The sequence below is a fragment of the Typha latifolia genome, chromosome 7, assembly GCF_019914945.1.
Source record: "Typha latifolia isolate L0001 chromosome 7, TyphaL0001v2, whole genome shotgun sequence".
NCBI classification, from domain to species: Eukaryota; Viridiplantae; Streptophyta; class Magnoliopsida; order Poales; family Typhaceae; genus Typha; species Typha latifolia.
Genome location: NC_133092.1, coordinates 11705577 through 11718335, shown reverse-complemented (window position 1 = coordinate 11718335; position 12759 = coordinate 11705577). Strand labels below are relative to the sequence as shown.

At 37.1% G+C, this 12759-nt stretch overlaps 1 protein-coding gene across 1 annotated transcript; it reads left to right on the top strand.

The window, feature by feature from the left end:
• The first annotated feature begins 228 nt into the window (after positions 1-228).
• LOC140792932 (large ribosomal subunit protein eL8y-like) lies at positions 229-3241 on the top strand. Its single transcript, XM_073144180.1, has 7 exons — positions 229-507; positions 759-806; positions 875-1076; positions 2190-2359; positions 2528-2656; positions 2748-2840; positions 2925-3241. Exons 1-7 carry the CDS (start codon positions 505-507, stop codon positions 3054-3056), a joined length of 777 nt encoding a protein of 258 aa, XP_073000281.1. The 5' UTR covers positions 229-504; the 3' UTR covers positions 3057-3241.
• The last annotated feature ends 9518 nt before the right edge of the window (positions 3242-12759 follow it).

Here is a 12759-nt window from a genome sequence, read left to right as displayed (position 1 = left end):
AAAAATTCACCTACTAAGACTTATCTACTTTTAAATTTTTATATAAGTCATTGAACCAGATAAAAGTTGTTAATCGGTTCATCTAGTCTTGTATTTAAGTATGTGCAAAATTTTTTATGACAGACTTAAAATAGTTAAAAACTCTAAAAAAATTTATAGTCTTTTTCTTCCCATTGTCTCCTATTTGGCAAATGATCAAATATAAGACTAAATCGGATTTCTCGGGCCATTTCTGTCATTCGAAAAGCTTACACTTCCTGCCCACTTTGCTAGGGTTTCTTCATCTCCTTCGCTATCGTAAAATAAACAACAAAAGAAACTAATCAGACGGCTAGAAACGTCCGATCATCTCAATCACAAAGCATTCGACGGTTGAGATCACATAAATCCTCTCCTCTCATAACCTTTTATAAACCCTTCGGCTTTCTTCCGCCTCTCCGATTTTAAGGGTTTCCGCCTCTCCTTGCCACCCCGAAAAAGCCCTAACCCTAATCAACCTCCGAGATGGTACGTATGAATCCCTCTTCTCTAATTCGCTAATTCTTTCATGGGTTCTTCTCCTTGTATCTCTATGAATCCTTTCCCGGTGGTCAAAATCCGATTTTTCATCGGATTTTTACTTGGTTTCTCGTTTTACTCCGCCCCAATGTTAGTAACTCCTTAAATGTACCATCTTTATTGAATATCTTGCTCGTTGATGACTTGGGTTTCTTTTCAATTTGGTTACTTTTCTGCTAATTTTAGTTTAAATCTTGTAGGCTCCCAAAAGAGGTGGGAAAGCACCTGTCCCGGCAAAGAAGAAGACGGTATGGAGTTTTATACTCTTTTCTTTGTTTAAGAAGATTACTTTGTTTAATTTGTTTTAAATCCATAGGAGAAGGTTGTGAATCCGCTGTTCGAGAAAAGGCCGAAGCAGTTTGGAATCGGAGGGGCTCTGCCACCAAAGAAGGATCTCCATCGATTCGTGAAGTGGCCGAAGGTTGTGAGAATCCAGAGGCAGCGCAGGATTCTCAAGCAGAGGCTGAAGGTGCCGCCGGCTTTGAATCAGTTCACTAGGACCCTGGATAAGAATCTCGGTAAATCTATCCTTGTTATATTTATTTACTTCATTCAATTGTTGTCTAGTCTGTTTTTGACTTGGTTAGTTTTGATTCATGAATAAGTTTTGTTCTATTGATTAATGTTAGAGCTTGGTTGTTCGCTTTTCAAGTGGTTGTATGTTTGGTGCTATTAAACTGTTACTGTGAATGCCTCGTGGGTTAAATTTTGGCAGTGAGAAGTTGGTTTGTATTATGTGAAACATGGTTACTTCTACATTTCTTCTAGATGTTATGTTTGTTAGGATGTTTGTGGAGATGATAGGGTTTGAAATATTATGTATATAAGGTTTTGTAGCTGCGGCAAAATCCATCAGGTGTGAATGGTTGATTGCTGCATTGGAGTTAAGCATACATCCCAGGAGTACGCTCCATTTACATGAAGTGGATTTTAGATATGTTTGGTGTTTTTTATAGCTGGGCTTTAGGTGAGATTTTCCAGGATGTTGTGCTATCTGTCTGTTTCTTGGATTTTCTTAATTAGGCTTTTGGTAGATTAGTTTAACATAAGAAAGAATTTTGTGAATATCTAATTCTTTGACCGAAACTCAGCTTTGTTGATATTTTTTGTTGTTAGAGAAGTTGTAAGTTAAGAAAAAGGTCTGATCATATTATAGTACATGTTTTTCCCTATGTTCTTGAATTTTCTGGTTTTGGAGAAGCCAAGGCTGTTTGTGTCCTCAATAACTAGGTACACATCCTTGGACATAAATTATTTGCTTATTCATGATTTCTGTGGTTATTGCCACCATCCTATATATTGGAGTGGTTTGGTGATTTAATCATTAAGTACAAAAAAAAAGTGATAGCAGCAAAAAATGAGCCGAATGTTGCATGTCTTTTTTTAATGTCCAAACCATGTCCAGTTGGAACTAGAGTAATTTCTGTCTTGTCAACATCTCTCATCAGGCTTTCTTTTTTAGAAGAGTATAATATTTGAAGAGTAGTAGTATGAATTCCAAGCAACTCCTGTAAACAAGAAATAGAGTCAGATAATTAGTAAAATTTACTGGATTTTCATTTTGTATTGGTGAGTGACAGGGAAGTTATTTTGGGAGTTAATCCAACTATAACTCGGTTCTTTTCCTGCAGCAACCAACCTATTCAAAATGCTTCTGAAGTATCGGCCTGAAGACAAAGCTGCTAAGAAGGAACGGCTTCTGAAGATGGCACAAGCACAAGCTGAAGGCAAAACTGTTGAAGCTAAGAAACCAATTGTTGTGAAGTATGGTCTTAATCATGTCACTTACCTCATCGAACAGGTATAATTGATGTTTTATTTGATTTTGGTTATATTGCACATGTTGTGATTCCTGTTGGATACAATCCTATATTGATATTGGTTGACAGATGAAGCCAGCAATTAAAAGTTGTGAAGTCGGAACTAATTGAGCATTTTATTGTTTTCTGTCTTATATGCTTATCTGTAGAACAAGGCACAACTTGTGGTCATTGCCCATGATGTTGACCCAATCGAGCTGGTGGTTTGGCTTCCAGCTTTGTGTAGGAAGATGGAAATCCCTTACTGCATTGTGAAAGGAAAAGCCCGCCTTGGAGCGGTATGTTATATATTGTCTTTTCTTATTGGTGATACTTTTATTAGTTCATGTATGCTGATACCTGTTTGTTTTTATCTCTCATTTATCGTAGATCGTACACAAGAAGACTGCATCTGTTTTGTGCTTGACGACAGTGAAGAATGAGGATAAACTTGAATTCAGCAAAATCCTGGAGGCAATTAAGGTGGGAAAGCAAAATAATGTGCTCTTACTATTCTGCTGCTTGTGTATATTTACATTTTTTTTCGTACTAATACCTTTTCTTCAGGCAAACTTCAATGACAAGTTTGATGAGATCAGAAAGAAATGGGGCGGCGGGATAATGGGTTCCAAATCACAGGCCAAGACCAAGGCAAAGGAAAGGATGCTTGCAAAGGAAGCTGCACAGAGGATGAGCTAGATTCATCTCTTAAATTTTGGTTCATGGTTTGCCTTAGAGTTCTTAACTTTTCACCTGCAATCGTATTCCAATTTGTCAGATTCAGACAGTATGTTTTGTCTCCGGAATCTTTAGACACTCAAGAGTATTTGCTTTCTTTCTTTTAAGACTTTGAAGTAATACCATGTGCTCTTAAATTTACTGAACTGTGTCTTGCCAACTTAACAAATATCCTCTGCAATCCAATCACCAATTGCCGTAGAAAGATGAAGGGGCCCCCAGAATCCTGTAGGTGTTCTATTGTTACCCATAGCATGGGGGATCTTTTAACTGTATGTTTGGTGTCCCAAATAGTATTGTAGTTGGGAATAATTGACCAACTACTTTAGAATTTAGCACCAAACAATTAAACTTTGCTATCACTGTTTATCTATGAATAACCATGAATTGATGACAACAAAAATGTGGGGCTTAACCTGCTGATAATGTCGGGTAATGTTCTCTTTTCCTACTCTCTTGTCTGATTGTCTCCCACGTCTCAGAGGATAATGAAAGGAAGATAAGGATCATTTTCCCTCTCTGGTGTTGTACTTATTTTTTCCTTTATTGTTGGGTTGCTGGATCTAAAAATATTAGTTGGTAAAGCATCCTTTTGTGATCTTATGTATCTCTTACATTTTTGTGGAAATTTAGTATGTAAATCCTGATCAAGTATTGAGCAAAAACTGAAATTAATCTCTATGTATAATTCCTCAGTAACCTATAAATAAATTTAGTATGTAAATCCTTTGTTGATAATTTTAGTTGATGTGGATTTGGATTCAATTATGCATGTTTTTTAACCTAATTTTCAAGAAGAAAAGGATCTGGTATGAACGGCATGGTTTGCATGTTATTATTCTCCACATTTTAATTGCTTATATATTGAGAGAGGGACCCTTATATTACAAATGAAAGAGTAAATTACACAGATCTTTAAAATTGCCACTTATTTTTACTTATTTTTTACTTATTTTTTACTTACACCCTATATTTCTTCTCTCAACTATAATATAGATTAACAATGTCAAAACAATTACTTCATGAATAAATTATTGCCTCCCGAAAACTAAACAAGCAAATATAATAAAAAAAACGATGATAATTTAGAGGGTCTATATATAATTAACTTTAAAAAGAAATAGAAAATTAGAACAATGGATTTTTTTCTGAAAAAAAAATGGTGGATGACCAGATTTTTATCAGAGATATCAATTGGATTGTGCACGAATAAAGCTCCACTACAATACCATGTAAAAATAAAACTATTATATAATGTAGCAATCCAGAACTTTGATCAAATCTGCAAAAATACTTCATAACTTTCTTGGGTTATGTTCTAATTAAGCCAAGAGTCTCTTTCCATCTGCCATCAATTGCAAATAATCAAATTCATAATTTCCTCATCTTTAATAGGTTATATCTCAATTATTTCTTTCTGGTAGAAATAAGAGCAAGTGCAGTTGTCATGAATAAGAAATATGTGAATTATTCTCTTGCTTAAGCTTTGACATGTCACACAACTCATAGCCGTCTAATTAAGTTCATATGCAACAACCAAAAAGAAAATTGAAAGAATTTAATGCCGGCTTTTAATCATATTGTATTGGTACATGAGACAGCTCTGGTAGATTATATCAAGATTTTTGGGTGATAGATCTTTGGCACCATAATTTCTGGCTGCATTAAGTTCCAGCAGTGCCTCCCTTTTAATGATAATTTCTTTCTCATTTGATATGAGATTAAAGGAAAATCTAGAATATCTAGTTTATATTCTTAACTGGAGAATTATATTTCTAATCTAGAGTTAGTAGTCTAATATTTACTTATAATATAAAATAGTTGGATAATAAGTATTTTTGATGTAATATAAAAAATTAAGATAAAGTATAAATAGAAGTGCAATCAACTCAGATGCTTTTGATTTGACATATAAGTTTAAAATAAAGTATTTTGATGTGAACCGATCTCGATGGGTAGGTCGAGTATGGTTGTAGAAATATGATCTGCGCAATTTGAGAATTATATTTGTCATTTGAGAATGGCTGCATAAATATGATCAGCGCAGTTTGAGAAGAATACTTGCCAAATATTCTAACAGGGCCAGAAAATTACTGAACTAGATGTATTAGCTTTGTAACTTCGCGATATATGGTTTTTGTTTAGTCTCTCGTTGGTTTCTAACTCTATCTAAATTTGGATAAGGGTTCGATAGTAATGTTGGCGACGGGTGAATGTGGACGATAGCAAGGTTTGACAGATGCATAGTAGGGATGATGGTATTGGGTAATGATAGCTGAATGCCACAATCTAAGGGCAACATTTGTAGTGATATTTAAATAGCAACGCAATGACGTTCGAACACCACAATCCATGAGCAACATTCATTGAACTCCCGACCAAAGGCACTCGAACCCAAGAATAATCTTCATCGAGGCATTCGAATGCCTAATCAATAGTGTTTGAATGCTCGAACACCAACTTAGTCCAACTAGGATTATTTTAATTATTTGTTTGATTTAGGGCTTAATTAATTTTCAGCTATTAAGGTTAGCCACCAAATAAATATATGGAAAACATCCACTTTTAGATCATTGAAGAATATTAATCATTTCCTACATTCTTCTACCTCTCGGCTCCATCTCTACCCTCGATCTCCTCCCTCTCTTGTTCTCTCAAGTTAGGTCGCCGTCCTCCTCCCTTTCAATTATCGTTCCCCCTAGATCCGTATGGCCGACCCTCTCCCCCCATCATCTTCCTTTTTAAATCACAGATTTATCCCCATGCTATCATCTTTTTCATTATTTCATTCCACTTCTATCGTTTAGATCTCATCATCCCTACTACTACCACTCTCATCCGCACCACTACCTTACCACAAATATACCCTTAAGACCAGTTCATATCAAGTAGTATTAGAGCTATTATTCTTTGGACCACTACGCCTACTACTGAATCCATGACTTCGTATCCACACAAAAGCATCTATGTGAAAGTAGAAGTGACAACTTTGGAGGGGAACTATCTGATCTCCAAGCCATTATTTTTCGGACCACTATGCCCACTACTAAATCCATGGCTTTGTATCCACATAAAGGCGCCTATGTGAAAGCAGAAGTGACAACTTTGAAGGGGAACAATTCGATCTCCAACTCACTGATAGTCACCTCAGCCTTTATAATGCTTGGGCACACATATTTAGTCCATATAATGGCGTGATGCAAGCCACATTTCTAGAATTTTAGAGGGCCATGCAAACCTTTGTCGAGGTGTTGACTCAAGCCATTATTGGCTTGCAACGATACTCGACAGTAGCGAAGCTCCTCTCATAATGAGACCTCCTACATCTTCTACCACGTGATGGAGGATTATGAATGTGTATTCCACCACCACGAGAATCACTGCTAGCCACTCAAGTAGCATGACACTCTGAGATGGTCGTCAATCCACACCGGCCTTCACGTGAGCAAGTAGTGGAAAATTTTGAGGAATAGGAAGTCTTCGAGGCATTTGAATGCCTTAATCCTAGAGCAACATTATATCAAGGCATTTAAACGTCCGGCCAGTTTTCAAATGCCCTAATCTGAGAGCTATAGAATATCGAGATGTTTGAATGCCTAATGAACAACGTTTGGACGTTCCAATATGAGAGTAGTAGTCTTCGTCAAGGAGTTCAAATGCCAAACCAACAACATTCAAATGCTCGGACACCGATTAAATCCAATGTCCCAACGCCCCAATCTAAGAGCTACAAAATATCGAGTGTTCGAACGCTTGAGGAACAACATTCGAATGTCCTAATCCAAGAGTAGCAGCTTTTGCCAAAGAGTTCGAATGCCCAACCAACGACATTCAAATGCCTGAACATAAATTCAGTCCAACTAGGGTTACTTTTATTATTTGTTTAATTTAGGGCTTAAATTATTTTTAGTCATTAGGGTTAGCCTCCAAATAAATACGTGGAGGATAGTGACTTTTAGATTATTGAAGAATATTGATCATTTTCTATCTTCTTCTTCCTCTCATTTCCCTCTCTTCTTCCGATCTCATTCCCTCTTGTTCTCCAAGGCTGTCTCCCACCAAAGTCATTTCCCTCTTTCCTTTCTTCGACTACTGCTCCCCTAGTCCTGTAGGATCAGCCTTTTCCTCCCTCCTCTTCCTTTCTAGATCTCAGATTTGTCCATATTATTACCGCCACCCTTACCATCATCATCACCATTATCTTTTTCATTTCCGTCATCTAGATCGCATCATTCATGGCACTATCACTACCATTCGCACCACCACCTCACCATAAATATACCCCTAAAATTAGTATATAATATATTCTTATTTTTTGTAGGTATACAATATATACTTGTAAGAGTATGCATTGAAATAGGTGGGTAGTAGTCGATAGGAGAGAGAAAATAAGTGGAAAAATTAAGCAAAAAAAATTGGGTGGAAAAATTAGCGATCTTTTTTTATTTGTGGTATGAGATGCAAAATATATATTTATACTTATATGTGAAATAATTAGAATAACATTTAGAGTAGGGATAATTTGATATTTTTGTATTCTAATCTAAAGTAGTGTTCCCTAATTTGGAATATGAAAAAAAGATAATTCTAAAATAAATGGGGGCTTAAAGTTTATTCTAAATGATCTATGCTAAGTATTGTATGGAACCCCAAGATCCATGGGGAAATTGTCCTTATTTGAAGTCCTTGCTTATCCTTTTTAAAGTCTTTAATAAGAACTATATTATTATGCATACTTACTTCGTACTCAAGAATTTATCTGAAAATGTAATTGATGTGTAAGATATTAGTATGGCACAGATACACTACCATGTAAGAAATCTTACACATTAATAATATTTTTAGGTACATTCTTAACTATCTAAGGCATTGTTTTGTTAATGTATAAATCTTAAACAAGAATAAGAAGTTTATGTATAATTTTAGAAAGGAAAATGGTCTAACTTTATCACACTCCTTCATTTGACATAGAAATTTGTGCATAACTAATTTCTAGAGAAAGAGTAGTATTTGGATGTTATTTCCAAATAAATGAGATAAGGGAAGCTTATGCACTAAACAAACAAGGCCTAACTGTTTTCTTAAGTTTAGTTTAGTTTTTTTTTTTTAATCATTCATGAGCCAAAAAGCTAGATATAAGCTAGACAAAGGGCCAACCCTCCTATGCGTTGTCGAACAATTGCTTCGAACTAAACGCCGTTGAAACCTGTTCCAAGCTGTTGCGTTGTCAAGCTGTTCTTCCAAGCTAACCGCACCGCCGAGCTATCAACCGAATCGAGCCAAACCACCAAACCACCAACCACCAAACAATATCTCCACAATATTATTTGGAGTTGGAGTTGAACTCATGACTACCTTAGTCAATAGATTATCAAAGTTGGTTGGTAAGTTTAGTTTAGTTTGAGAATAATCAATAGATTATCAAAGTTCTGAAATCCAACATGATTCTGTCCAAACGATGTCAATCTTATCTACTATCAAAGATGCACTAAGTAGCTAACACATCAAAATATATGCCATATTGATCATTATCCATTTCGGATATAAGTCTAGACTTGCCTATCAATCTTGACATACGAGTTTGTATCTAGCTTAAGGGCCATCGTTTTGCACTAGAGAACCAGCTCGTTTATGCTTTTCTAGAGATGCCACATCCCTCTAGGCTAATTAAGCATCAAATCAAGGTAGCCACTGTCTTATTATCAGTATGCCTCTCTTTAATCCAGCTTTCTCAATTCCATATGTCGATGTAGGAGACTTTACAATCTAAATATTATAACATATCCCTCCACAGATCTTTAGCCGATAGATTCAAGCTCCATATTGCATATCGAGTAGGATGCTGAGGGAGACAAAGGATATACTATGCAATTAGGCATTAGTAGGGAGACAGCTCCAAATAGTTTTTCAAATGAACATTTTTATTTTAGAAGCAAGTGACAATTTTCTTAACACTAACCACCCATCTCAGGAATCATAATTAGGACACTTTAAATCCGTTAGAAAATTAGTAATAGAGAGGCAGTAGAAATATGAACGGTTTAGGAGACCCAATCTGAGTCCTCAACTAAACAAAGAGTTAAGAGGTATAAAGCATATAATATTTTCCAAGACTCTGCCAAAGTAAGTATAGAGCATATATGGTTGGGTATCTAAGCTTGATTAGTGATGAACCAGAACACTTTTTTAGTGCGTAAATTGGGAGAAACCTTAACTAATTTGAGGATATCTATTTTAATAATAGCTACAGAATCATAGATAAGATAAAAAAAAATAGACTTTTAATTTGAGGATACCAATTTTAATGATAGCTAAGGAATCATAGATAAGACAAAAAATAGACTTTTTAGCTCCAATTCTAAGAGACGAGCTGCATATTACAATTACCATACTTATGCATCATGAGTTTGATCCATAACAACTTGTTAGGAGAAGTAAACAAATTCATATCTTTGAAACCAATCAGCCCAATACAAGTGAAACACACCTCCAAATATACGTGTAAACCACGTGGGAGAATCAGGAGCCCACCTCCAAGTAACAGCTTGATACAATCCTTTATTCATACAAATCTCAATCATAGTGTTTACATGTTATGCATGACGATAAAAGAGTAGTTTAATCATTTCATGCTCACCAAGGTATCAATTATGTTTTATCATATCTCACCAAGCCATTCACCACACATTGCAGATATTCTCAAGAAAATCATCAATCATCTCATACATCAAATAGGGATATATACACATCTAGCGATAATGTCACCCACACATACATGGTGACACTACATGTGACCGGTTGTCTGTGGCCATCAAACTGAGGATCCGGTCGTGAGCACATATCACTCTCTTTCTCTCTAAATCATCATTGCCCTCAGCGGGAGAATCAAGAGCCCTCGGCTCATCAACGGACGCCCTAACCCTGCGTCGTCGGGTACCGCTAGAGATATATCCCCATCTCACAATCATGTTCCTCTATCATTGTTTTGACTATGCAGTATAATTACCTGAATGTCACACAGGCTCCCGACCTCAGATGTGGGACGCTAATAATATAGTCATATATGATACACTCTACCATTAACCCCGGGCTGAGTGAGTAGGGACAGTACCTAGTCAAAACCCGACTACTAATGATAGGTGAAAGTGGTGCAGTGTCTGTGAGTGTATAAGTCATATCATAATCATCATGATTGTTACATTTTATATTCACAATAGATATTTATGCAAGAGTTTATCATACATGATACATGTAGAGCATCGTTACACTAATGCATATGCTAATATTAACATTCTCATAATATCATGACGAGTAAATTATCAATAACTGCACATGTCAAAATATATCATGGTACACTAGATGCATGTATTAATACTGACATTTTCTATAGTGTCATAAAAGGTATAATAACTGTAACTACATTATTCTAGACTTGTATAAACTCTACTCACCTTGGGGTTTCGAAAGTACTCTAATCTCTTTAGCTAGCCGGCTCCTCCGAAATTCCAAAATCTTTCTCAAGTAGTATTAATCCTATTAATTCACCCAAGTAAGGCCATAAGATTAGCGAATTAATAGAATAAATTTCCTTATTAAAGAATTTATGTTTAGGCGTATACATGAGTCAAGGGTCCCCTAGGGTGAGTTCTATGTTATCCTAAAATTCAGATGATAATAAATTATCATTAAGGTGTGGTTATCCTAATTAATGAGGTGGAATAGAGAAACGGGGTTATAGTGTCCAAATGACCCCAAATGGGCTAGGCTAGGGGTATTGGGTTGGGCCCAATCCCAACTCAACAAGTAAGGGAGGAAATAGCTCATGGGCTATGGTTCAAACTGCAACCCAACAAGCTCGAGGCTTCATGGGCTGCGGTCTCTAAACCGCAGCCCGTTTAGCCCTATGGGCTGCTGTTCAGATCGCGGTGCACAAGCCTCGTGGGCTGTGGTCTAAGCCGTAGCCCAACAAGGGCGTGTTTAACCCCCCACCCTAGTACACTATCCCCTTCCAAAGGAAGGAGACAGAGGGAGGAGAGAGAAGGGCCCACGAGGCCGCGGTGTCGGCGGCACAACCATGAGGCCGGCGGCGCAGCACGAGGTCGACGGTGCTGGCGGCACAGCACGAGGCCGAGAAGGGTAAGTAAAAAGGGGAAGAAAGAGGAAAGAGGGGGAGGAGGGCTCGACGGCGGTGGGGCACGCTGCATGGTTGGCGGCCATGGAGGTCCCTCCTCCCTTCACCAACGGCCTGAAGCCCGACTAGAGAGCCCCCCTTCCACTAGGGCTCTTGGACCGGTGGCTGGACGCAGGGTCATCGGTCACCGCGGACTCCGATGACGACGATGGGGAAAGAGGTTACTTTACTGAAATTAACGACGGGGTAGGAGGGCTTACCGGGGGGTTGTTCGGTAGGTCGTCGGCTTTGGGGCTTCGTCGACAACCCGAGAGAAATGAGAGGGAAAGAGAGGTAGCGAGGTGGAGGAGAGATGGTGCGGTGGGGAAGGGGGGGAGGAATTAATGGAGGTGGGGATGGTGGCGTGCAAGGGAAGAGGAAGAAGAAGAAGGATGGGGTGGCAGGGACGCACGCACGCGCTCAGAGTGCATGGGTCCTTCTCTTTTTATTTTATTTTATTTTATTTTGGGGTGTTACAATGAGAGTCCCATAAATTTGTAATATCTAAGCCACCCTCATTAGGATGCATACGGTAGGTATCCAAATTATTCAAATGTAGCTTGAATCACTATCACCCTTGTCTCACAGGAAGGAATGGGAATACTTATCACCTCGATCAAAAATAGACAAAGAAATTGAGGAACAACCTAATAATGGTCATTGTCTATCCATCCAACTTCCCTTTGAGCCTCACTACGAGAAAATCAAAATATCTAACCTTAGGTTTGAAATGTTCAATTTAATTACCCAGAGAGATAAGTAGACAAATTCCTCACGATTTTAAGGTTACTCACTAAAAATCTGTAAGTTGGATTTAGCTCAAGAAAGAAGATAAAAAAATAAACTTGATTATGTTGACTGATTAGTAACGAACCAATATTTATTCAAAACAGAATTTAAGACATCACATTTAATAGTAATTGCCTTCATAAAAATTAAAATCTCATTAGAAAAAATAAGATTTACAAATGCGATCATTTTCAACAATTTTAAACCTATCAAGCAATCATTATTTATTCTTAAGAGAATAAATAAATAAATAAGGCAACATGGGATCTCCTTGCCACAAATTACAAGAGGTACATACCCGATTCAATGCAAGTTAGAATCCAAGACAAAAATTTATCAAAAACCTCTTAATTTTCATAATCTCAAGGATGGTTTTCTAACTAAGCACATCATAGGCTTTTTTTTATATTAAGTTTAATAACTACATAAGAACAAGAAGGACCACCCTGTTGCATCGATTGCACAATCTCTTAAGCAAGTATAATATTGTCTTTTATTGACTTATATATCATGAAGACAAACTGCTTAGATTTCACTAAACCTAGCAAAACAATATTCATCCAGCTAACCGAAAGTTTGAAATGAGCTTATACAAAATATTACACAAGGAAATAGACCTAAACTCACTAATCTGCGAAGGGGTAGGGATTTTAGGAATAAGGGCAACATACATCGAGCCCAAGTATAAGGGAGCATACTTGATAT